Below are 27,857 nucleotides of genomic sequence, written 5' to 3' on the forward strand. Positions count from 1 at the left end.
GCATAAATAGCATGCAAGCTGTTGTTCCTATTTAGAGTAAAATGTTCATGTGACATACATCAAAACTACTTAAAAACACTACTCTACAAAAACCTAATGTGTTGGTGATTGTAACACTGCGGTTCTTCACGTTCAAACATCTGCTTAAAGGGACACTTCACCCTTTTTGCAAAAATATATAATTATGTTAATGACGTTTAGAAGCTTTAGAACACTTTCCTGGGGGTCTTTATGTGTGTAATATGTGGTTTTAGATATTTTAGATTGTAGCAGTGAGCCTGTTGTCTCTGATGTCATGGACACTGGGCTCACTTCCTTCCTGGACTACATGTTGTCTCAGTAAGACAGCTCTCCCCCCTATCCACAAGGAGGAGCAGTGCACAAAATAATTATGGGAATTGTAGTCCAGGAAGGTAGTGAGACCAGTGTCCATGACATCAGAGACAACAGGCTCACTGCTACAATCTAAAATATCTAAAACCACATATTACACACATAAATACCCCCAGGAAAGTGATCTAAAGCTTCTAAACGTCATTAAAATATATTGTTTTGCAAAAAGGGTGAAGTGTCCCTTTAATTGTTTTTCCCTGCTCTGTTGGTCCAGGGATTACATTAGTCCAGGGGTTCTCTCCTTCAGGGTTCTTTGAGAGGGTTCCAAATGGACCCTTACAGGTCTGTAACTCTAAGACTGTACTGGAACCACATGGACCCGTAACCTTACAGATTGCATATGAACACTTTCAGAGTTATATGTTATGTGGGTCCTCAAAATTAAAAAGTTTAAGAACCACCGCTAGTCCTCATGAAGACAAATAGACAATGATATACTGTCTCTGTCTACAAGTGTGCATCATAAGAAGGTTTGTAACAGTTGTTGATTTGAGTCACGGGTGTTAATACTTGTTGTGCCATTCACACTGACCCACACTCACCTCCTCAATGTCCAGGTTTTTCCTGGATTTGTAAATAAACTCTCCAATAGCTACAAAAACGGAGAGGACAAGTCCAGCAGCAAGCACAATGAAGATGCCCCCAATGTTCTCCACACCCAGGGCACTGGCCTCTTTGCTGTCTTCCTCTGGACAGCCATTCCCCCTCCACCATTTCTCCTTCATCATGTGCAGCTTGCCCTCTTCTTGAAGCTGCAAGATGGCTATGGTCACCTTGTCTCTGTAAGGAGAACCTATAGGGAGGGGGGGTTATACATGAGCATCCTAACCATTATCAAGTTCATGCATTTTAGGCGGTTACGTAACTGAAAGTAAGAAAAAGTTCAATGTTTGGACAGACCACATCAGAAATGTGGTCCTACCACGGGTCACAGACTGGGAGGTCACTGTGTCAGGCACCCAGAACTATTGGCATCAATAATCACTGGATAATGTATTTATTTAAAAATGTCTTGTCCACATTTGGGGTTACATCATGGCAAGGTAACTACACAACCAAAACCTCTACCGCATCACGGATTAGTTGTAACCCGCCACGCATGCCGGGAGCCACGGGTGATTTTTAACCCGCAGCACGGGTGAGTCTTAACCGGCCAAGCAGGTCTGACTAACGGCATGTCTGACTTATGGGCAGTCCCCCTACCAAACTACCAAAGTGGTCTTGCACTTTAAGCGTAATTTATACTCTCACAACAGTGTCACTTTTAGCAGATTTACGTAGTACAAATTAGGCTTACGGTAATTTAACCAGCTTCAACCTTACCAATGGGCGTTCCCACTCCATAGCCCTTTGAATCTATTAGGCCTCCAATCTGTGTGAGGTTGCAGTTGCGCTGGCTGATGTATTCAATGCTGGTCGACTCCATGAGAAGAGCATAGTCTGTGGTGAGGACCCTCTGGATGCCCTCCCGATTGTTTTTCATCAAAGCTGTGTTTTTCCTGCTGCTCATGAATGCCCACATTTTCTCATAGGTGGATATTTTAGATTTCTGTTGAAGGAGAAGACAAATGTATGTGTCAGAGAATTGAGCTTAAAGGTTCATTTACACTTGTGAGTGACACTAAAGATGGAGTGCCGTGATCAAGGTATTATGGTTATACTAGGAGGAGATTATTTTGTTGAAAAACAGTGTACAGAAAGTGTTAAAATTGTGTTTTATGTGGCCACACCCACCAGTTCATTAAGTATACCTGATTCCATAGAGTAATAAAAGGATAGAGGGAGGACCGGAGCAACAGCCACGAGGGAATGATTTTAGTGTCTCACTGGTGTATTTCGATTGGGCCTTTTTGACTCAAAGGCTTTCAGCTTTTTGGAAGAAACCAAAAATTCACAGGGAAGACATATTTGAATATTATAACCACACCTGAGGGTTTATTAGAGTAATATCAACTCCAAAGACACAGTACAAAAGAGAAAAAGTACAAAAATCATGGCACTCCATCTTTAAAGAGGAATAAAATAAAAAACTGTTACCTTAAAGAAGGTCATGGTGGAGCCATCTCTCACAGCTCCATACTCAATTTTAGTTTGCTTGGCCAAGTCATCTGCCGAGTCAATGGGTGAGTCCATTCTCTCCACAGTGAGAAAGGCAGCCAAGTTGGCAGTATATGATGATATTATAATTAATGTAAAGAACCACCATATTCCACCCACTATCCTTGTGGAGAGGGCTTTAGGCATTAGTTCTGACCCTATATGAAAAGAACAATAACATAGAATCAATTAAAATGTAACAAACATAAAGAGAGTGAAATGTGTTTTATATATATTCTGTTTAAAAAGAAATTCTAAGAATTTTAAATGGGACTATAATACGATTTTGTCTCATTTTCCTCTGACTGGCATCAAATAAAGAATAATAGTATTACCTTGCTGCATAAGAGCTCCAACTCCAAACCACACACTATTGATCAAAGTGAAGTTGTTTTCAACCACATCTGATTCGGGGTTACAGGGGTGAGGGTTGTACCATTCATAGGGAGTGAACCTGCGGGCACAGAATGGCACTGCTTCAATACATCACAAAACAGAAAACACCTTGATTTGTTTCTTAAGTAGATCTTTACTTCTCCTGCGCTACTACTGATGAATACTCCAATAACTGTAGTCACCATCAATATTCAAGCTGGGTTAATTATTGCATAGACTACATTCCTTCTCATTTTAGAGGGGGTCCTCAACACAAATGAACAAATGAAAGTACAAACATGCGGTATCATCATGCAAATGTAATAATAATTATAGACAACATCACCGAATAAGCGAGGTATAAATATGAATGTGCATATTGGCAGCACTTTGTTGTGGAAAGAAGATGAGTAAAATTGATTATTTAAATACATTGAAAGAAGTGATTGATCTAAATAGACTTGGTAAGGCATTCCAATCAGATGGTGCTTTAAATTTGAATGCATGGCGACCACTTTCTTTTGTTACCCTAGTGGAAACCATAAAGTAAGGATGATCAGTATGCCTTAGGTTATATGATGGAGTGTACGGGACAAGAAATTGTTTCCGATACTGAGGACAGTAACAACTGCCTCTTTGTACTGTTAAGCGATCTTTTGTATGTTAGCCTTCAGTTAGTAAAGTTGAAAGAATCAAGAGTTGAACATAGAATCACATTCATCAGATGCTTTGAGTGCCGTTTTGTATGTTAGTGTAACACCCAGGAATTGAACACCGGTCCCCTGCACTGAAGGCCAACATCTTAACCACTAAGCCAAAGCAACTGCCTATGGCTCAGGGGAGATATGAGACTTTTGAGGTCATCAGGCTGAGGCTGTGAGCCACTGCTTAACAATAGCCTTCAGTAAATACACCTCTACATGTTCAAATCCCTGTTCTCCTATAGCTTAATGCTGGAGTGTTTCAACTTTACTAACTGAAGGCTAACACACACAATTACCAGGAGACGTTGACTGTGTGTGTGTGTCTGACTGATGGTGCAATGGTCTAATGATCAGTCTCTCTGTACGGACATTCCATGTTCAAGTCCCATTGCTCCTATATAGTACAATGCTCGAGTACTTTTCAAGGCTCGAATAAAAAAGAAAAACTCGAAAGCACCAGGAGACATCTGTTGAATGCCCAAAGGTTCCTTGGTTCAATGGTGTGGTGCGCTTGATCGGTTGCCTCTGCTACAGACAGTTGGCAGGTTCAAGTCCCATGTCATCAAGGTGCTGGAGGACCATCGGGAAACGGTGCTCTCTCTCCCCCTGTTTCCTGAGAAGTAGCGGTTGGGGATTATGTCTGAAAGAACCCTGTCCACCTAACATTTTACAGATAAGAATTAGGTCAAACGTTTAAAAATAAAATAGCAATGCATTTTGGCCCATCATCTGACAGAACAGTCTGTGTATTTGCATACTGGGCCCCACTGGGCCCCAATGTCGACATTGACTTTTGACTTTGTCACTTTTTTACTTTTGACGATGAAAAAACTATTTGTTTAATCATTTTCATATTTTTTTTTAATTGTCTCAAAAACCATGAACTATAGTTCATGGTTTTCGCAACGATTTCAAAAACAAATGTGAAAATTATGAAAAAACTACATACTATAGTTCATGGTTTTGGCCCATCATCTGACAGAATAGTCTGTGTATTTGCATACTGGGCCCTGATTGGTGGCCCAAAACTTGGTGGGAAAGTCCCTCTTTTATGTCTGGCTTCCAGGCCAGTTGGAAAAGGGCACACTGAGAGGTGGTAAGAGTATGTTAAATTGGACATTTTCATGGTAAAAGGTTAGCTGGACAGGGTTCTTTCAGACATAAGCCCCAACTGTTACATCTCAGGAAACAGGGGGAGAGAGCACCGTCTCCCGATGGTCCTCCAGCACCTTGATGACATGGGACTTGAACCTGCCAACTGTCTGTAGCAGAGGCAACCGATCAAGCGCACCACACCATTGAACCAAGGAACCTTTAGGCATTCAGCAGATGTCTCCTGGTGCTTTTGAGTTTAGATTTTTTATTCAAGCCTTGAAAAGTTCAAATTACTGCAGCATTGAGCTGTAGGAGGAATGGGATTTGAACATGGAATGTCTGTACTGAAAGCCTGATCATTAGACCACTGCGCCATCAATCAGAGACTCTCAGCCAAAAGTCTCCTGGTAATTCTGAAGTGATCTTTTGTTCGTTAGCCTTCAGTTAGTCGTTAGCCTTCAGTTAGTAAAAATAACACAGAATCATATTAATCAGATGATTCTTAGCACTGTTGAGGTCTTCTTTTTTATGTTAGTGTAACAGCCGGGAATCGAAACCCTGGTCTCCCACGTGGAAAGCCGACATCTTAACCACTACGACAATTAGAGTTTTGAGGTCGTCAGGCTGAGGCTGTGTGAGCCACTGCTAGAATAGCAGTAAATGAAGCTCAATAACTAGCATTAAACTTCAGGAAGAGTGGGATTTGAACATGAACTCTCTGAGCTGATCAACCCCTACTACACCATCACTCAGTAGAATAATTAAAGAAAATACATTGCATAAATTGCAGCCAGTGTGAATGTCTTCGAGATTTAGGTGATAACCAATTCAAGACTCATACATAGTGCAGTGGTGGGTTCTATAAGGGCATCTCTCAGTATGAATCGACATAGGTTGTTATAGGTTACATTAAGGGGGTAGAGATTTGTTTCGGTGGTATTCTGGTATATGATGTCTGCATAATCTATTATTGGTAGTAGTAGCTGTGAGATTAATCTTTTTCTAATCTGGAAGGAGAAACTGTTGATGGATCGATATAGAGTTTTCAGACTGTCATTTATTTTTTGAACAATTGAGTTGATATGGGTCCAAAATGAAAGTTTAGGATCCAGCCACAGAGTCAAAATCTGCCTGTAATGTATGCTCAATTTCAAAGATTTGAAAAATAAATGAGAATCATTAATGAAAATTGAGAAGAGAAGTGTTCCTAGAGATGAGCCTTGGGGTACCTTTTTTCATTAACATACAGTCAGACTGGGTAACATGATATGAGACACACACAGGCGTCAGTTGACGCCTGTGGTGGGGATATGAGTTGAACCATAATAGAGATTGTCTTGAGAGACCAATAGCATACAATTTATCCAGAAGAAGATAGTGGTCCACCATATCAAAAACCTCAGTGAGGTCAATAAATATTGCTCCCGTGTTTTACCAAATGAAGAAAAAACATTGTTGGTGTTAGTGTGGTGGTCGTGGAGAAATTAGGCCTGAAACCTGATCAAAAAGAAGATAGAATATTATGATCATTGCGATGTTTAGATAGTTGGTTAAATATTAATTTTCCAAATATCTTTACTATACTATTTATAATGGAAATAGGCCTGTAGTTATTAAGATCATGAGGCTCACCACCTTTGTGTAATGGCATGACTCTGGCACATTAAAATAAATAGATCAGCTAGTGGATATGCCAGAATATGAGGTACAATTTTAATGAACTTGATTTAAATAATTATGCCAGAAATAAATATCAGCAGGGGGTTTAGTCATGCTGCTAAACATACTGCTGACCATCTACAGTGTAGATGGTCAGCAGCATGACTAAACTGTAAACGAAGTTCAACCAAACACTACTGATTGTTCATGAGCCTATGTGGTAATATACATTGAAGAAGTGAAAATAATTATTTAATTATTTAATACTGTAAAAACACCCCACATCTGACACAGTCCTGGGTATAGCCAAACCAGCCTGGCAGAGATCTGCACTCTGAGGACCGCACTTTTCTAGTGTTAACATGTTTTAGTATCGACAGATAGTACAGTAAATCAAATTACATTTGAATTCTTCTCTTAAGTGGCAATGTACCTGGCAATGACAAAAAGTACACAGCTGACCCCGAGGCATGCCAGCAGCACATACATCCAGATGTCAGGTGAGAGTGGATTCAGAAAGGAGAACACTCCTGGATTGGTGCCATTGGGTTTATGGTACAGGATGCTTATCCCCAGTGTCATGAATGGCTTAGAGAAGTCGATCACCTTTTCCCTCACATATGTGATGGTTAGAGGGGCTACAGCAAGGTCCGCCACCTGGTGAATAACAAAAGCATCCAACACTGATGGGCTGTACTGCTGATGGCTTATTGCTATTGTATACATCCATGGATCACACCTTTAACCACATTCAACCTGGCCTCCCTATTTTGGGCATGTGAAAATAGGTGTATACTGTAGGTGAAAATCTTCAAAGAAATGTCATCTATGAATGTGCAAAATCTCTGCATGCGTTGAACTTGAGTGTATACCCCAGCATATCTCTGCCTTTCTGTGTGTCCCCTTCCTGCATATCGCAAGAAACGTCCGTCCATCCGATCGACTTCAAAAAATCTATAAAGCCACAATACCAAATATCTGTCTGTCTATGTTTCTGTCTGTCTGTGATTTCTGATCACGGTCTGGTCATTAATATGATGTCATAGTACTGATATCAGACTGTCCTACAAGTATTATGATAATGGTTACAGCACTAAATACTATTACAACGGGTAATACACAGAAGACTTATTTTTTGCCACTATAACGAGAGTGACATGCATTTCCAACAGCCATTGCCCAGTTTTAAAAAAAAGCTGGTAGATCGGCTGGTTTCGCTGTGTGACACCACTGTACAACAAAGAATAAAACAGGGCTTAGTTGGTTAATTTAGTTGCATTGCTGTATAAGGATAATTAAGTGTTCTATATTCTTTCTGTGAGTGCGGTGCTCCGTCCGTACTCACGTGGTCAATGAGTTCTCGCACCATGCCGTTCCATTCCCCCTTGTCATTCTGAGCACCGTACTTCCCGTCAGTCACAAGCTTCACCTCGTAGGAAAAGCCCAGGATGTTGGACAGCTCTTTGAGCAGGTCCAGACAGTAGCCCTCGAAGCGGTCATTGCCATACAGTGGTTTATCAGATTTCTTATACATGACATAAGGATTTTCCTGGAAAATGACAAAGCATTAATGTCAGTAAAATAGGTACGGATATTCCTGAATAAGTGTCATGCATACTGCTTTGCCTTTAGCATACTTATACTGTACCAGAATAGTTGTAACAACGAGGGTCCGGTTGGCCATTGAATCAGTGACATTTGTGCTTGCGTCTTTGTTGTTGTCGGACACGTTAAGGCCTGTGTTGGAATTCCACACTCCAATCTGTGAAAGATAATTAATCCAGATAATTTATACATACGTAAATAGTGTTATCTCGTGTGTGTGTGTGTGTGTAGGTTTGTGTGTGTGTGTGTGTGTGTGTGTGTGTGTGTGTGTGTGTGTGGACCCTGTAAAACTCTGTATTCACACACTAGGACAGAGTTCCCACTTACCACTCATCTACACATTAACTTAAAATAAGAGATACAGAGGGAGGTACAAACACAAATACTGAAGATAAAAGTTGGAGAGTGTACAGACTCAGATGACTATAACTACCCAGCACAGTGTTTCCTTGAGTTCTACACAGGGCGCCACTAAGGAAGTGCCGAGATTCCCAATGTTCCAAATGTTGTGAGGTTGAACCATTGGTGTGGATGTGGATGCAGTTCTGCAATTTAACTCCATTTTTGAGGTTTTAGATTTTTATTCTCTCCATTAATCAATGCTATTGAACACCCTTTACATCTGTGTGTTGGTTAAAAAGTGTTTAACCAATGAAAAGTATTAAAAAGCGCTTTGGACAAAACCTCTTAACTCCATTGGACCATCAAACTGTCTGCTAAGGCACCTCTCCCCCTCTTTATAAAGTCACTCACAACACTAAATCTGATGAAGCAGTATTGCTTTGTATACATGCATACATATGCATACACATACATGCATACACACATACACATATATATAATAATAATATATATATATATATATATTTCCTGAAAAATGAACATTTTGGAATTAGGTGGATTCTTCCTGACAGCAGAGATATGCTGGGTGATGGGGGGGGGTCTCTGCTTTGTTTTATCCATGCTTCCAATCAGACTGAATTATACAAATTAATTTTCTTTTGGGACAATTCAGCAGTTTATTATACAACCCATCATCAAATTTGTGAAAATGCAGATCTACAAGCTCATAACTGGTATTGTGAGCTTGTAGATCGGTTATTAATTATTTGACGTTATCAGTACATCTTTTTCCCTCCTTCACTTGGGGAACCATGTAGACTGGATACGGTACACAGACCAAGTTGGCAAATTAAAATGCAATAAAGGCCAGTGTTCGTCATTAGGCCCACTTTTTCAGTCCAGCTGTAGCGATTCTGCTGCTGCTGTTAGTGGAGGCCGATATCTCAAAACCCTTTGACATTATGCCCTTGACAGAAGGATTTGGCCAGTTCTGCAATTCAGTACCAAAAACACATATTCACTTTTTACAACAACAAAAAAGGGTCAACATCACAGATGGCAATAGGAGGCAAGGCAAGGCAAGGCTAGTTACATTTTTCACCACGGCTACTGCACATTCTACCAGTTCATCATCCACAATACAAACCTTTTTCCATATTCTTTTCATACGGATGTTGCCTGCAATTTGCTTACAGAAATAATGGAAAGAGTGCATTTTAATTGAAAATGTCTGTACTTAACATAGTAACAACATTAAGTACAACATTGAAATAAATAAATATATATATATATATATATATATATATTAGGGGTGTAACGATACATTTTAACAGCGATACGATACATATCACAATACATGGTTGACAATACGATACATGGACGATATTGGTTCATTATGGCGATCCGATACGATTCAATGATTTGAAATCGATACAGTAACTATTTAAAATACATTGACATTATTTTAAATTAAGCAATTAAACCCCTCTTTTTCATTTTTCTTCAAAAAATTGCTACAATATTGATACAATCGATTAATTGCATAGAAAAACGATTCAATACCGATTAATTGCATTGCAAAACGATCAATGTTGCTGTTTTACATTTCTATATACTTTTCGATGCAGTTACTATATCGTTACACCCCTAATATATATATGTGTGCAATATTAGTTTTGGTTAACATGAACCACACTGGCGATTTGATACCTTCAATTATTTGTGAGAACAATATCAATACTATTTAATTACAACTTATTGTCCACTTATTGTCTAGTATTATTTTGTGTGCTGTGAACAATCAAGCAAAATATAATGACCAAAATATTTTGCCTAAATGATTAAACTTATACGGTTTGATTAAATTATTAATGATGGCATGTGGTGTCCTATATTGGTTAGCTCACCTTTAATATTCCCTCTTCCTTTAGGCTGATGACATCTAGATCAAATTCTTTCCGTAGGCCGTCTGTCCTGTTTATAATGATTTGTCCCGTCAGACCATTCCATTGTGCCTGTGGTAATGGGAGTTGCAAAACAATAGGCTACAGATACTGTACACTTCTTTATCCCATAGTCTAGACAGAATCATGCAAATCCACAGAGCGAGGGTTGAAGATCGAAATATGAAATATGAAGATATAGAGGTGAATGACGGATGAAGCAATGCACTTTGAAGCAGCCTAATTTGTTTATCTGTAATTGCAACTGGGTGTGTTTTTTGCCACATTTGCCACATTTACAACAATTGGAATGGTGCATAATTCCACACTAATTGCTCTCAGTATTTTACGATAATTCAACATAACATATAGCTGCTCAAGAGAGTGGACCATGATGCATAATAACAATAGACTGTATACAGTGAGCAGTGATGTTAATCAACGATGAAGGCATGGCCTCTATTAGTCTGAAAGTGTAACGTAGGGTTCCATTTGGTTCCATTTTACGTTCTTGGAGTTATGTGTCATGTGTAAATTAACACTGAGGATTTTGTGTACATGAGCTTATATCAATGTTCTTCACATACATATGTTTGTGAAGGGTGTGTGGTAACTATGAGATCGTTTAGTATCACGACCGTTTGATTAGAACATTTCACATCTGTTTGACCTGGATTACCCAGTGTAGATTTATCTGTCATCGAGTACCACAGTAAATCCTCACCAATCAACACTATATGACACCCAACAGCATGTGTTGGGTGTCATTACTGTTCTTGGACCAAGGACACAAGTCGCCCAGGATCTTTTATTGGTGCGCACACCGTAAATTAAACCCTCAGTGGTATTTTAACCATGAGTGTAAACATTTGCTTACATTTATTAACATTAGTACAACAATCAGGATTTCACAGTGTATAGTTCCTGCAGGTTTAGCATAGGCTTGCATAGGTAACATCCTCTGTAAACATACTGTATCAGCTGTGTTTTTATTGAGTGACACCCATATTGTCACCCTATTCATGGAGAATCTATATCTACTCTTCTTTGATGAACGGTGAAATTAACTTTGGACAAATATCTAATGAAAATGTTGGGTATCTACCCCTAGGGTAGATACCCTCACAAAAACATGCCGTAATCCTGGTCTCTAAAACTACCTCCCCCTGGCCATCCGGGGCGCCTGATGGAGGGGAAAGGAACTGGTCGGAATAACGTGTCCCTTCCACGCGCTACGTCCGGCCAGGGAAATTCCCCTCTGTCAGGTGAAAAGAAGCAGCTTGGACTCCTCATGCATAGAAGGAGGCATGAGGTCAGTCCGCTGCCCCCCCAGGTTGGCAGAGGAAGTGTAGCGCCCAGGATTACATTAGATAATTGGCACTGGGTGAAAAAGAAAACTGGGTTACAAAATCGTGGGATAAAAATTATTAAGTAAAAAAAAAGAAAATGTTGGGTTTTGTTTTTAGGTTATTTTTTGTTTGTTTTTTCAATGAAAATGGCAGTTTTATGAAAATTCTTCTTCTGGCCCTAGTACTTACATGCAGAGTCACATGTTTATGAACCTTACACATTATGGTAGAGGACTAGAGTTAGAGGGTCATGCCAATAGGGCTGAAACCAGTCCTACTCCAATTTGCCAAAGGGGGCGCTATTTGACCAGATTTCCGCCATTTTGAGCAGTGTGAAAAAACGCTTAAACCTGATTTCCTGCCAGTTTTTTTTTGTGGCTTTCGCTTTTATTTTATATTTTTGATAGAGGGACAGACAGTAGGCTGACAGGAAATAGGGGAGAGAGATGGGAGAGTGGCATGCGGTAAAGGCTGTCGGGATTGAAAGTCGAACCCGTGGCACACTGCCAGACTCGGGCTACCGGCCAAGGTGCCTGGACCGCTGAGCCACGGCCCAGGCCCCTGCACGTTCTACACACAATCTATGGACCATTATTTAAAATGCCAGTTGAAGAGTGTTTGTACATGACAAATTGTAAAAAAGAATTAAATTAATCACTTATGCTTTGTCAAATACTTTCCATAATGAAATCCTGAGGGACTGAGAAGTCTTAAATCTTATTTTGAACTGTATTCATCACATTACTTTCGTATGACAAAGTAAACAATTACTCACATCTTTGAACATGTTCATGAATCGTGAACCGAGGCGCCAGGGTTTGTGTCGGTGACACTGCAGAGAGCTGACAGTGATCTGAGAGGCACGCTGGGAGACTGCAGCCACCATGTAGACAGCATCATACATCAGAGCTGCCTCTGTCTATTCAAAGAAAAGCACATAATCATGCACAACAACCCAATAGTTCGTCATCACTGCCATTATATTGGCACTGATGGCCAACTCTTCCACAGAAGGCAGAAGGACAGTAGTGGCAGGGCATCAAGGGCAACTACCAGAAGGGACTGTGTAGTGCAAGCAGTCTTCTGTTAGAGTCCCCACTACTGGAACAGTCATCCGAGAGAGCACCAATTTCCAAATTCTCAATTTAAACTTAAAGAGCAAACCTTGCAATCTTGCAAGGTTGCAATCATGGATAATCGTACCAACTCAAATTTCTTTTCTTTATCACAGTGGCTTTAGTTGTATGATAGCTTGTGTTACTTTCAGCCCCTTCCAATGCAGTTATCTTTATTTTAGCGGACATACTTCTGTCACCGCATTCTGTCACTGCATTCCAAGTCTTTTGTGTTAAAAGTCTTTGACATGAAGATGAATGGACTGAGAACTCACCGTCATCATGCCCTCCATCATGCCGTTCTCAACCTTGGAGGAGGCCTGCATGCGCTCCATGGCCCACCTCTCCAACACCAATGCCACCTGTGGGTTTTCTACGTTGAGGAGGCGGAACCCCGTCATGTTGACTCCAGTATAGCGGTATGGCTCGAGGTCCAGCGCAAACAGATCCTAAGGACATTAGGACAACACTCAGCGATGGAAAAAGTACTCACATGTTTTACTTAAGAAAAAGAAAAAAAAATTACATGAGTAAAAGTACAAAAGTACAGTACATTTACTTAGTTACTTTCATCATCATCATTGCCCCATGTGTCTTCTAATTTATCCCTACTAGAGGTCCCTAAGACCAACCTGGTGACAAAGGCAGGATAGGGCCTTTGCAAGTAGGGCTACCATTGGAACTTAGATTTGCTAGCTCATTAAATATTTTTTTATAATAACTAATAACCAAATTAAAGACCCCCCACTTATATAGGACACTCGGGGCAGCGGTGGCCTATGGGTTAGAGGAGCGCCCTTGTTGCCGTCTTGCCGAAAGGTTGCCGGTTCCAGAACCCCCAACTGCTCCAGTGGAGCTGCTTAGTGGCCAACAGTATAAGACTGTGGTTGTACTGGTCCGCTCCCAGGTTTTAAATTTGTGTGTCTGTCTGTGTCTATGTGCAGGGCGTTGCCGATACTGTAATTCTATCCTGCCTTCTTGTTGTAATTGATTGTTATGTATTGTTTTTATATTGTTAAGCACTTTGTGACATTGTCTAAAATGGTGCTATATAAATAAAGTTTATTATTATATTATCATCACCACCATCATCATTATCATCAGTGCAGACTAATTAGCATGCTTATTACTTAACCACTTAGGCCCTATTCCTATTGTATTTGGTTTCACAGGAACATCTACATTGGGTGGATCGTGGGTGTGCCTGTAGATCAGCTATTTTCACTATTTTTGAAAAGTTTTGAAAATCTTTGAACATTTTTTAAATCTTTTGAAAGTGTTTTGAAATTTTCAGTGCAAAAGGACCGATAATAGCTGTTGTCTCATTGAGTTCACAATGAGACAACGGTGGAAGGGAAGGGAGTTGGATAGCATGTCACACTTGGGCTTTTAGGTGGCTAAGAATATACCTTAGCAATATTGCGCAGATTCAAATGGCATAAATATATTTCAAGATAAAGGGCCACTTCAATAACACAATGGAATGTGTAATACTATAGCATTTTGCCAAAATACATTAATCACATTGACAAATGTACGGTGCTTCCATTGAATTAACAACTTCTCATTCAATGCAGACCACGTTGCTTACCAGTGTGGTGAAAAAGAAGTGGTAGTATTCTGTCATCATGCCCATGGACAAGATCTGAAGAAGAAACATAATTGACCATATTCACGCCGTGCTTACTTGAGTACTACAGACAGGGTGGGGTTAGCTCTGCGGAAAACATTCGAGGAGCAAGATGGTTTAGGGGCGACCGTACCTGATACCATACAGCACAGTACAGTATAGTACTACTGTTGAGTCAAATAGGACCCTGGCCAGACTGAGTAGCGAAGTGAGAAAAAGACGAACGTAGCTAGTCAGGCTGGATTTCAGGCCACATATTATGATGTAGCCTGAAATGATAAAACCCTGGGACCATCCATCCATATCTATGTCTACACAACCAAATTACTTAAATTGCTTCAATTTGTATTGTGTGTATGGCAGGCATAACTGAGCAGCCGTCCGCCGAGTCTAAATATCTCAATTTACTCATTTTTGTGTGGCATTTACAATTAATCTTAGCTACAGCCTTTGGTTTTAAATGTTTGTATGTCTAGGAAATAGGCTCGACTTGGATTTAGAAATGAATATAGCATTTGACAAGAAATAGAATTTGTCTAATCTTGAGCACAGTAGAAAGAAATGCCCAAACAGCACAGGGTGAATGCTCCAATGAAGAATTAAATTGGATTTCAAATGGAACGTTGCATTTTACCATTATTCTGCTCACCTGCTTCAAAACATCAGCTGATGTTTGATAAGAGCAGTCAAATATTACAAAGAACTCTTTCCCCTTCTTCATCTCTTTCAAGAGAGGACGGGCATCTTTACTCCCTGTTGGTAGCTGCCGGATCTTGATTTTGATGTTGTATCTAGATGGAGCTTTGATCAACTCTTGTAGACGAATCAATCCTTAATTTAAGAGAAAATAATTACATTTTCTGGATAACATTCAACATTTAAAGAATATCGATCTGTTTGTTTCAATTCTGGCCAATTTCATTGCACATACTAATCCTCTTTATTTAACCCATCCTAACTATTAAGTGTGCAGCCACTGAGCAACATTTACATGGTGTTGGTCTTTCAAAAGACCAGCCGGCGGAAACTACAGTTCTCAACAGACCCGGCCAGACACTGCCCCCGCTGCCACTCTTAGATCTCCATATATGGAGCTGACCTCATCAGTACACTCAAGACACGCTCCATATGTGGCCAGTACAGAATTCATTCCATATGTTGATCTGACCCCCCATGCCAAAGCGCCAGTGCTCGCCCAGCAGTCTGCCGTCACCCAGACAGATGCGTGTACGCGACCACAGGGCGTCTTACTGGTATAGTATGTGAGTATGTGTACAAAGAACTTGTGATGAATCAAATCCACAAATGTCAACATAACCCATGAAGTCACATAATATGCTGAACAGATGTGTCTAGGGGAAACCATGCAGTAACATAATCAGAGAGGACATACAATAATCCTATTACACATCAGAAGGCTTTTCATACAGTCTACTATATCATTGTTGTCAGGTATAAACCTTGTATCTCCATATTTCAACGTTTTGTTTTTTCATAAATTAATGTCCTATACGTCATCATACAAGTGGAGTACAAAAGTAGCGAATATAATGCAACATAACACGTCGCTCAGATATTACCGCTCAGATACTACAAAGAATATATTCTACAATCAACTCTCAACGGTGGGATGATTCAACTGAAATGTATTTTTATTTAATGTATGCATAATATAACAGTACAGTCTCATAACATTGAGATGTGATGTACACATTTATATGCACAGTGATGTGCGCCTTTAAATTGCCTAAGAACTGTGAGCACTGAGCAAGCATTTTACTAGGACTGGGTTAGATAGTTATAAAAATGTAAAAGCAAGGGAGCTTATTATAATTATATTTTTCAAAATTCTACAGTAAATCACTATCCTTCTGCAGGGCCATGTCTCAATTAGGAATAGGACTATGCTATAACAGTTACGGTAACTGACAGAATCATAATGTACCCTGTAACCTCAGGCAGTCTGTTACACAAACCAGGTTTAAATGACAGTAATACCTCGGAGGAAATGAATTTGGGCAATGTTAACTAACAATAGTCAGCTTGCCTTGCACACGTCCAAAGACAAAGACACAGGAGATAGACAGACACAGCTCTGACATCACATGTGACAAAAATGCATGTGCTCACATACACTCACACGCACGGTGTCGCACACGCACACAAATGTCAATCTTTGTATTTTCATGCAAATTGTGACGCATCCTTCAATCACACAGTATAATTCCTGTCTTGAACGATGCTGCTTTGAAAGGGTTATGTATTTGTATTAATTTATGATGTTCTGGTGTCAGTGGCATTAATAACAGACCACATCTCATTTAAGCTCATCATCCTGGTCTCTAGGGGAGTCCCTAGCTGAGAGGTAGAGATATCATGCATCGTTCGAACCCCGGCTTGCTTTTTTGCCAGTTTACAAGTGTCCAAGTGTGTCTACTTTGAGATAAGTAGACGTTTAACCGGCTAACAGCGTCCCCCATACCCCCCGCCCCCCATTCCCCTGTGTGCACACCGAAGCCGCCTGAACAACCATCAGTTGGGTTGGGTGAATCTGTAAAACCACAAAATACTCCCTTTTGCTTAATTTATATTCGGTTGTACAAAATATCACATGCCAAAAACAGCCAATGTACAAGCTCACAATGCGTCGAATCGTTTTACGTTGCTAGGTTGTAGATTGGTTATTTTCATTTATAAATCGTTTCACTCACCAGTAGCATCCTCATACACAACGGTGACTGTCTTCCATTTATAGTACTGCACAATTTCCAACACAGCCCGACTTATGTGTGCATATTCCGGAAAGAGGTTGATGAAGAAGCTGTCCCTGTTGTCCACCGAAGGGTGTTTCCAACGGGTCTGTATGTGGGGCACCTCCAGGGCATTACAAATGGATTGCACCGCACTGACCGAAGAGCTGTGAGAAGGGCCAAATACTGCTCCAACGCCTAGGGCCAACTGGTCACAGGCTAAAGTAATGTGATGGACAGAGCAGAAGGATAAAATAATGACTAGCGGGCAAGTCTGCGTCCGAAACCATAATACTAACATGACACTACATACATGTACAGTACTACACAGTATGCTATTTTCAGCCTACTATTTAGTATCTACTAAAAAGTAGGGTTTCACTTAATTCGAACATGCTAAAAATGTATTTGCGTACCAAATAACATACCATATCATGTTATGTAATTTTGGATGGGGCATTGGGGCCGCAACCAAAATCACATACGTGGAAAATTACTTTTTAGTATGTCGAAAGTGAAACACTACTGCTTAGTTGATACTAAGTAATAGCCAGAAAATTGCCTACTGGGTAGTATGTACTGTATGTCAGGTGTTCCCAAACTCTTTTGGACCAGGTACCCCTTTTGGGGTAGATATTTTTCCAGGTACCCCCTCATCCTCGCAACACGGATAACAATATATTTACAACCACAAGCAGTGTTTCCTGCAGGAAAAAGCTTTGGCATGGTGCTGGGCACAGGCCGCAATTTTGATTAATTAATTAATTTGATTAATTAATTAATAAGATTAATACATTAAGATTAATTTGTATTATTGCTCTTGTATTGCTATTGGAGACACTGGGGGGACACTGGGGGACACTGGGCAGGCACTGAGGAGGCACTGGGGAGACACTGGGGAGGCACTCAGGGGCACACTGGGGAGGCACTGGGAAGGCACTCGGGGGGCACACTGGGGAGGCATTGGGGAGGCACTCGGGGGGACACTGGGGAGGCACTCGGGGGTCTAAGTCTAAATGTATACAGACGTCTAAATGTAGACGTCTAAATGTGTACGTCTAAATGTAGACGTCTAAATGTAGACGTCTAAATGTGTACGTCTTCTCTTATGGGGGTCCCTGGCATATCTTTTCAAATGGGGGTCCACACTAAGTAGTGTCAATTTGGGGGTCCTTGACATGAAAAAGTTTGGGAACCACTGCTTTAAACACTTTATGAACATGAACAAAATAGATGGGTCCCCCCTGGAACTCCCTCAGGTACCCCTGGGGGTCCCCGGACCCCACTTTGGGAACCACTGCTGTATGTTATACGTTAGTATATGGTTTCAGACACAATCTAAAGCCTTTACCCAGATAATAATGTGCCATGTTTTTTGTGGCACTAATATTGAATAATCTGTAACTAAAGGAGCACTAGAAAACAAGATATGAACATCCTTACCTCGTCTTGACGCCTCAAAACTGTCAAACAAATTTATTCTCTGTATGTCATATGTCAAAGTTGTGTTTGGCATTAAGGTCCGGTTCTTGTTTATGTTGGTTACAGCAAATTTAAAGGCCAGTTCTTCCACACTAATGGGCTCATTCTCAAGGGTCTCAAAGATACCCCCTGTAAAAAGAAAAGAAAGGGGTTTGAGGAAAAGAGGAGAAGAGTCACATTAGAGGTGCAAAGGTAATTTAGTGTATTATATTTAATCCCATTAAAGTTTTTTTTTTAAATATTCTCAGAGGGATCATTGAGGTAGACCTTCATTTACAATGATTACACAGAACAAGAACAACAAAGAAAGAGAATAATGTTGACAATAATCATTTAAAGCAGTTGCATGTTGACAGCAATCAGTTAAAACAGTTTCATACAGGTATGAACTAATTAGTAAATTCCTAAATTCGATTGCATACAGTATATATTTAGATTTTTAATTATTAGTACTTTTTAATATATTATGCTTTTAAGTCTCTCTTAAAAAGTAATTTTTATGATCTTTTATATAGTAACTGTGTTTGAGCACAAAATGTAATCACAAAATAAGTGTGCCATGGTTATGGGGAGGGGGGTGGGGAGAGTGAGGGGCAGTGTGGAGAATGTGAAGATAATTCTGGAACCCATCCAACTCTTAATCCACTGTGGCGCTCCAGATGATGGTTATAGTATTAGCATGCCATGGCCAGCAATATGGTCACATGACTCTCACCATGGACAAGCAGCATGTGCTGCTTTACATTTCAATGACAAAATGCATCATGACAAACATCAGGATTAAATGGAGGAACATGATGGATTTTCGCCACCTGCATGATATGGCTGGAACAACGTGAGGTGTCCATTTCCCTGAATGAAAATAATATGCACCTGCATGTCTTTTTCACCCACGTCTTTCAGATGTTAATCACAGGATGATAGGATTTGTGAAATAGGCTACAAAATTCAGAAAAAGAAAAATAATATTCTGCTCTCCCTACAGTTAGCCTACTTTCATAAGTGCACATCAACCCAAAGCCATCTTTGAAGTATCATATTCATATAGAATAGACAAAGATATTAGTGTCACAGTCACTGTCATGAGATTATTTATGTTTTTGTTTATGCACTGCAGGAAAAACACCAACACCCAAAGCAAAGATGGACTCAGAGACTGAGTCAAATATCATTGTCATTTTCTTTTTTTGTATTAATGTTTTATCCCACGATTTTGTAACCCATTTGTCACCCCTGTGTCAATTATCTAATGTGATCCTGGGCTCTACACACCCTCCGCCAACCTGGGGTGAGCAACGGACTTGAACTTATGCTTCCTTCATGCATGAGTGTAAGGAACACGTTATTCCTTTCCCCTCAATCAGGGGACAGGAATAACGTGGCCAGGGGGGAGGCAGTTTAGAGACCTGGATTACTGCATGTTTTTTGTGAAGGAACCTACCCTAGGCCTAGGGGACACGGGGAGAACATGCAAACTCCACACAGAAAGGCCCTTTCGCCAACCCCGCAGGTATGCATGGGAACTGATGACATGGAGGAGAGAACACACGGCCAGCACCCACAGCGTCCCCAGCGGAAATCGAACCCAGGACCTTCCAGCTGTGAGGCGACAGCACTACCGACTGTGCCACCGTGCCCCCATCATTGTCAAATTCAATGTCAGCATTAGCATACCGTTGATTTAAAGGCATTTTAGTTAGTTATTATGATAGATGGGATATGTTAATATTAGTTAGTTATTAATTTGTTCATTGTTTATAAAAAGTGTATATAAATTCTAGTAGTGTAATGTGATGGACAATCGGACAAGAAATTGTATAGGCCTATTTGCCACTAAATTGTTCCAATAAGATTGGGACTTTAAACATAAAGGCTTTCTTGCTTTCTTGATTTGAGTCGGTTCGGCTCTGTAGAGCCTACAATTTGACGTCATTTGAGGTTCGGGGGGGCGGGTACCGTCCTGAAGTCGGCTCTTCGGTGCTACTGAAAATTTCTGACGAGCCGAAATCGTTTCGGCACTACAGCGCCGAAACAGCGGTAAAATAGGAGTATGAATCGGCCCTACGGGAACATAAACATAAGGCTGTGAGGGTGCCTCAACTGGTAGTTGGTAGGGGTTGGTGTTAGAAATAGTTTGAGATATTGAATATTGTTGAAATGTATACATTTAAAAATAAACTGTAACAGGTGACACTGTCTTCACTGGTAAGATAGATAGAGAAAGGTAAAATTAGAGAATGTAAGATAGTTGATGATGCTAACAGCCCTTCAAGATCTCTAAAGAGACTGCTAACAGAGACAAAACTAATAAAATTGTCTCCTTACAGCTCTGCCAATTTCACAATAGTGAATCAATATACATGAGCATTAGCCAGAAGTATAAATCATACTGATGCTATTTCAGTGTTGTATTTGCAAGGGATATCGCTAAGCTGACTGGCACCTGGCAAAAGGTTATTGTACCAAATTGAGATCGATTTTGAAGGCAAAAAGAGGTGTAAAAAAGCTCCCCTTGAGACTTGGATTGTGAATGACCTTTTTCTTTAGTTTGGCAGCATAGCCTCCAACCCCAAACTGAGACTGCCTTGTCTGGACTCCCCGGTCTCTAGAAGCATGCTTGAAAGTGCCAATCCTAATTATGGTTACTAAGCTTCATTGAGCAGCTGCTGGGTTAGAGTCCTTAATTCTATTCATTGGGATATTAAATTCCCTGGAGAAAAGACAACAGATTTCCTTTAAATGCATTAGGCTAAATTTGTCATCTCCTTTGTGAAAGGACCGATAACAAGTGAATTTTGCCAACCTCTTCAAAATGTTTGCTTGCTTCAAGTTAGCCACTGCATTTGGTATACAAACAAGTTAGTTGCCTATATCCTACCCCACTTGCTATTCTACATTATGTAAGCTATATTTAGATAGTGACGACCTACAAGCCTACTAAATGAAATCTATGAGTCTTGTAAAGTAGTGTGTGAGAATATATTATAGTTATAGTATATTATGGACAAACAGTAGCCAAACTGTGCTGAAGTCCTCTCACACATCCATTTAACCCCTTTCCTTAGCTTGCAAGGTTGCAAATATTCCCGGCAGTATAGGAAAGTACACTTGTCTTTCCTGAGCTTAATTTCTATTTAAACTCAATTTTCAGAGAGGGACCGAATGCATTCAATGTAAAGACTGTTGATCCAAGCAATCAATGCTTATTGCTTGCCCACATCAGCAAAACTTTCTACGCTTATAAGTATTGTCTGTCTTTGCAAAGGCCATATCTGACTTAATGCTTGTTAAGCAGTATAGCAATAATTGTATGCTGTACTATATCTATAAGGAAATGTTGTTAGTCCTGTACTTGCCTGTAGACCTTCTCGCACTTTGGTGTTGGGGGAATTTCTCACTTGAACTGAGCCAATGGGTCCCTAGACATGAACAATCAACGAGGTGCTCGTCTGCCATAGTGCCACGAATGGCGCAATGGCCACATCAAATATGGCCACCATCGGCTATGATGAAAATACAACTTTTTTGTTTCTGGGTGTATTTGCACATGTAATACCTCCATCCTGACTAATTCAGGTGTGTTATTGACCTTGAAAGGTCATGGTCAAGGTCATTTTGCCATTCCGAAGACCTTGGCCATAACCTGGCCATTGTTAGTGAGTAAGAACAGGTGCAATAAGTCTAATGCATTTCTGATACTATTTGACCATTAAGGATCATCTTGTCATTGAGATATCAATATAAATGTTTTTATTCAATCATTTTTCGTCTTTTTTTCAAACCCTCGTTTTTCATCATTTTGGACCATGGGCTATAGCCCATCTCAGACGGCATACTATAGCAAGCCGTTTTTCATCATTTTTGAGGATTTGAAAAAGAGTATGTCAGAATTAGTTGAAATAGACTTATTGCACTTATTTTTACTCCTAACAATGGCCAATGTCTTTGGAATAGCTAAATGACCTTGGCCATGACCTTTCAAGGTTAATATCACCCATAAAGATTAAAATAGTATCAGAAATTAATTCCACATGCCTCAATTAGTCAGAATGGAGGTATTACATGTGCAAATACACCCAGAAACAAAAAAAGTTGTATTTTCATCATAGCCGATGGTGGCCATATTTGATGTGGCCATTGCGCCATTCGTGGCACTATGGCGGATGAGCACCTGGTTGATTGTTCATGTCTAGGGACCCACTGACTCAGTTCAAGTGAGAAATTCCCCCAACACCAAATTGCGAGAAGGTCTACAGGCAGGTACTGGACTATGTCTCGCTTTGTCAATTCTGAAGCATGCAGCCTGTTTTGATGCCCAGAAGATTTGCTCTCAAGAATAAATAAAAATACTTTCCATGGCCATTATACAGTAGATCTGTGGTGAAGCAGTGTTTCTAAATGTTATTTTCAATTTGATTAATATATTTATTTCAAAATGCGGTATAGGCACTGCCGTGTTACAAAGGTGAATGTCGTTAGCCAAGGAATGAATGGACTGCATCCACATTGTAAATATTACTGTAAAACAGGTGCAGGAGTAATTTTCACTGTGGATAAACATTTTCAATGTCAAATTGTGAATTTTGAATTTCATCATATTGTCTCAACACACCAAAGTTATTTTTAAGTTGTGCAACCACTTCAAGTATCAGCAATGTCTTTCCCTATGTACTGTATTATGGTATTATTACTATGTCTGTTTAGGGTACCAACAGGTGCACATCATGGCATGCATGCCCTGCTTGCAGTTGTTGTGAGGCCCCATCGTCCAAGGGTGTGGGGTGGGGGTAACCTCGCCTCACTAAGCATTAAAGTATGAGGTATAAAGTGTTTGTGTTCCTAAAACAGAAAGATTGGGTATTGGGTAAGACGTTATGTATCTTTCAGGACCTTTCACTGCTTTGTCTCAACCATTACTATATGGCTCTGGTCTCAGCCACTGCGGTAGATATTTTGACATTCCGTTTCTTTCTTTTTTTTAATGTTGCCACTACTGTTGGAGCAGCCATAAACTACACAGGTTCATCCCGGGCATCTTTGTAATGTTAGTGTTAGTAAAAAGCAAGTAAAAGAGTAACGTTTGAGGCAGACTACTATAGCAGACTACTGTAGAAGAGGTGTGCCTGGTGAGGGTTTAAACCCCGCAGCTACATCGAGTCCGCCTAAATACGTAAGCTGCAACCATGAGACCCGTTTCTGAATTTGTCTATAATAAGCCGAGGACCCGAGGAAGTGATGCACTGCGTGGCGATAAGTCAGTTGGATCGGACCTGTTTAAAAATACTGATAGATCTGCATAATAACATGGCATGGTGTACCGTGATGTCATCAACATGACATCATACTACTGGCATCAATCATCATAGACTGGCCTGGACTCCATTCAGACATGGCTGACACAGAATTCCATTTATGGAAATAATAAGCCTCAATTAAAAATAAAAAACACTAAAAAACATGAGGGCGTGGGGCCCACAGAGATTGCTTGTCCCATGGCCCAGAATTTGGTTGCAGAGACATGCATTATTCTTTAGTTGCACCATTTCCGATTAGGCTGGTCGATGTTCAACGGGCTCCAATCTAGTCTAAATGCATGTCATTTCTATAAGTGAGTGTCTGTTTGTTTTCCCCACATTTCGAGAACCATCCGATTGATCAACTTTGAACTTAAGTAACACAACAACATAATCTGTTACCCTGTCTTTAAGTGGTTAACAAACAGTGAGCCATGGTGGCTCTACCATAATCATACGAAGCAACACCTTTTAAGGACAAGGAGCACAATGACGTAGTGTTTTACTTTCTCTACAGCCTAATCCTGGTCCAGCTCCCAGTAGCAGCCCCCACCTCCACCAACAAGCATCACTTCAACCTGGACTCGTGCCAGAGTGTGAAGGCAGTCCTAACCACCCCTACTAGCATCGTTTGATGTGGAGCACTAAGAATTCTCTGTTCCAGTGATTGCTGCTAATGACCCAGCATCACAACATTTAAGAGCGAAAGGCATGGGGTTGTGATCAAGTCAATGTCACAATATTAGGAGAATCCAACCTTGTATAACCTTGTATAGTACAGTATAGTGTGTATAGTATGCCCTATTTAGCAGTAAAATAGCTCTGCTGTCAGGAAGAAACCACTTAACTCCAAATGTTCCTTTTTCAGCAAATTAAATTATTATTAATATATATATATTATTTTATTTCTTTTCAGGAAATTAAGAAAACCTTATATTTTCAAAACAAGCAATACAGCCTAATCAAATTTGGTGTTGTGACTTTATATAATTGTCAATGACTTGCATGAAGAAGGGAAGAGGTGGTGGAGTTGCTTTAGCAGATAGTTTGAGGGTCCAATGGAATTAAGAGGTTTAAATTGTCCAATATATCCAAAGAAGTGCTTCTTACTACTTTTCATTGGTTCAATATGTTTTTAACCAACACACAGGCGTAAATGGTGTTCAATAGCACAGATTTATGTAAAAAATAATAATAATCAAAAACCTAAAAAAAATAGTTTTCCTCCCGACAGCAACGAAATATAGTGACTAGACCATGTTGTAAGGAAACATTTACACATCATGTGTAAATGTGTTGCACACAAGTAGGAGGACTTCAACTATTTTCTTGATTGTTGCCACGCTCCTAGAATAACCCACCCCATCTGCTTTGATTGTCACTATGGGCTGATCAGAGTCATACTGCACTGTTTAAATGTCCTGTATGTTATTGTAGGCCATCTTCCTATTATATTCTATTATATTTAAGTATCTTCTTTGGGTTTATCTGTTAGACTGAAAGAAAATATTCCTTATTTGAAAACTCTTGAAGGAACCTTGAACCTTTTGAACCTTGTAAATTACTGGTTACATAATTAATAACAACCAATTAAGGTTGCTTTATGCGTATGCCGAGGCTGCATATGACGTAATGAAGATATGTACCAATGCCTGGCTCTCAATGGTGACATAATAAAGATATGTTTCAGTGTCGGGTGGATTAAAGGAAATGTCTCTATGTATGTACGGTATATGCCATTTGTAAGTTGATTAGCAGTAAACTGTGGTTACTTGGGTCTTTTGATGCGTAAGTCCTGTAGCAGCATATGACGTGATGAAGATACAGTATGTACCAATGCCAGGGTATAACTGCATGGCTCTCGATGGTGACGTAATAATGATATGTTTCAGTGTCGGGTGGATTAAAGGTAATGCCCCTATGTATACATGTATGTAATCTGACACCAATGCCATATCAAGCAGTGAAGCACAAATTAATCATTCCGTCATACGCTGCCACGGGACATACGCATCGGACAAACAACATTACTTGCACGCTCTGCTTGCGCAAGTAACAAGATAAACAAGCTACTACAGTAAAGTGTTCATTAAACCATTTGTAACTCTAACTCATTATGTATACACACTCGGAGTTAAATTAACATTTAAGGATTTTACTTATACATCTTTGGTGCTCTCCTCTCTTGCTGCATGAATGTATAATAATATGCTGAAGAGAATTTCTGCTATATATTTTTGGTTAACTTTAAGGGCTTGAGGGTGGAACCGTGGAGGATTACCATTATTACCAGACCCAGTGAAAGGTGTGGGTGAAAAATGATGCCAATGCTTGCCAAGAGAGAGAATTATTAATTGAGCAAGAGTCACACATACCATATGGGAGAGATTATGAGTTTGAGGATCAGGAAGAAAATGACAACAAAGATTAGGTGGCATCAGAGAGTGATATATGATTCAGAAAGATTATGCAGATTATCTAAGATTATCTGGCCTATTAGCTTTCAAAGTTATGTAATGGCAAGAGAAGAGGTGGTGGTGACTTTTTTTGTTTAACCTTGAGAAAAAGAGGCCAACACATTCTGTGTGTTAAATTGTTAATGTATTTCTACAATAATAAGAGTTTCAAGTGGTTAAATTAATACTGAGGATTTGACTGTGTGCAGTATGCTCTGTTGCCCATGGCCACTATAATCCTGGCAGGGAGTCTGACATTTGTGTGATCACTGCAATCCTCAACTGAAAAATCTATACCACTCACTCCAATGATTGATACAGTTATCATCACAGATCTCTGCAATATTTCTGTAGGCCTATTGACATGTCATGTGTTTTGTAAAGTGCACTTCTTTATAAATTACAGAAGTTAAAACATACCAAGACCCGCTTCTGTCTGTTTTACCAGGTCCTAGTTTACCTGACATCCAATTGAAAATGCACATACATGATACAGTATAATCATAATCAAAATACAAATGTTGGCCATTATTGATCAAACGTCACCTGTGGGTACAAATTGTGCATTCAATCTCACTTTGACTTTCATCAGGACCACATTTTTACCACTTTTCTCCACCCAGTCCCAGATGTTGTTTGATGTGCCAAAAACTCTGTGCAACCCTTTTGAGGTCATTTATTGTAGTGGCCTCCTTTACCTGTGTGTAACTTTTGCAAATTAAAAACACAGACTGAGTGAAACAACAGACCTGATGAAAAAGGAACAGCCTAAATAGAAGAAAACACTAGTCTATGTGGACACTTGACAATTAAAGTGCCAGTGTTGTATGCAATCATAATAGGCCTAATTAATTTAGAATATTTGCCCTGATTAAGAGAGAGAGAGAGAGAGAGAGAGAGAGAGAGAGAGAGAGAAATCTCTTTCTAATTATGTGGACACTTGACCAAGAAATTAGAAATTCTGATTCGGAAACTAATTATTTATTTAATTCAAAAACATAACTTCCAAAATAAAAACCTTGCCTCCATGATGATAGTCAACCTTTAAATAAAATTCTTAAGACAATCAGTTCCACTTACCTATTCTAAGGACTTGCTGCGAACTGAGACAAAACTCCGCCGTGAAGTATAGCAGCCACAATAACAGTCCTTTCCTTTTTTCCATGGTAAGCTGATCGCTCCAGAGTCGAATTTAGCATTGATATTATTTCCCCCTTTTTAAATCCATGCTGATAGCCTGTCAGTTCTTGTATCCACAACGAAAGTATGCATGGCATCCAATTCCAACCCACATCTTCCTCTCACACATTGTAAGAAAAAGGAAAAACACTCTACTTGCAATTGGTGATAACTCCAGTTTTTTCCATTCTAAACTCCTACAGCGGTTATCGCCTCCCAAATTCAGTGTACCGAATCCGTGATGCCCCCATCAGTACTCCGTATACTTATCTATATTCTACTCTACATCTAAAGACCAGGCCAGCGTGCGCCGTGCGCGTCCCTCTAGTCTAGTCTAGCCACACAGCTGATCCACATCCGTGCATGCGTCGGTTGCGTCCTGAAGATTA

At 39.9% G+C, this 27,857-nt stretch overlaps 1 protein-coding gene across 1 annotated transcript; it reads right to left on the minus strand.

Annotated features, from left to right (window-relative positions):
• Positions 1-374: 374 nt before the first annotated feature.
• On the minus strand, positions 375-27,734 carry LOC308321340 (glutamate receptor ionotropic, kainate 1). Its single transcript, XM_080772182.1, has 15 exons — positions 27,370-27,734; positions 18,501-18,668; positions 17,019-17,276; positions 14,957-15,138; positions 14,269-14,322; positions 12,953-13,126; positions 12,338-12,481; positions 10,178-10,285; positions 7,972-8,085; positions 7,669-7,872; positions 6,757-6,980; positions 2,826-2,944; positions 2,431-2,648; positions 1,717-1,942; positions 375-1,186 (listed from the first exon to the last, which is right to left on the minus strand). The coding sequence occupies exons 1-15, from the start codon at positions 27,452-27,454 to the stop codon at positions 897-899; spliced, it is 2,568 nt and encodes an 855-aa protein (XP_080628308.1). The 5' UTR covers positions 27,455-27,734; the 3' UTR covers positions 375-896.
• Between the last annotated feature and the right edge of the window lie 123 nt (positions 27,735-27,857).

The sequence above is a fragment of the Protomyctophum bolini genome, assembly GCF_963924005.1.
Source record: "Protomyctophum bolini genome assembly, chromosome: 9".
Taxonomy (NCBI): Eukaryota; Metazoa; Chordata; class Actinopteri; order Myctophiformes; family Myctophidae; genus Protomyctophum; species Protomyctophum bolini.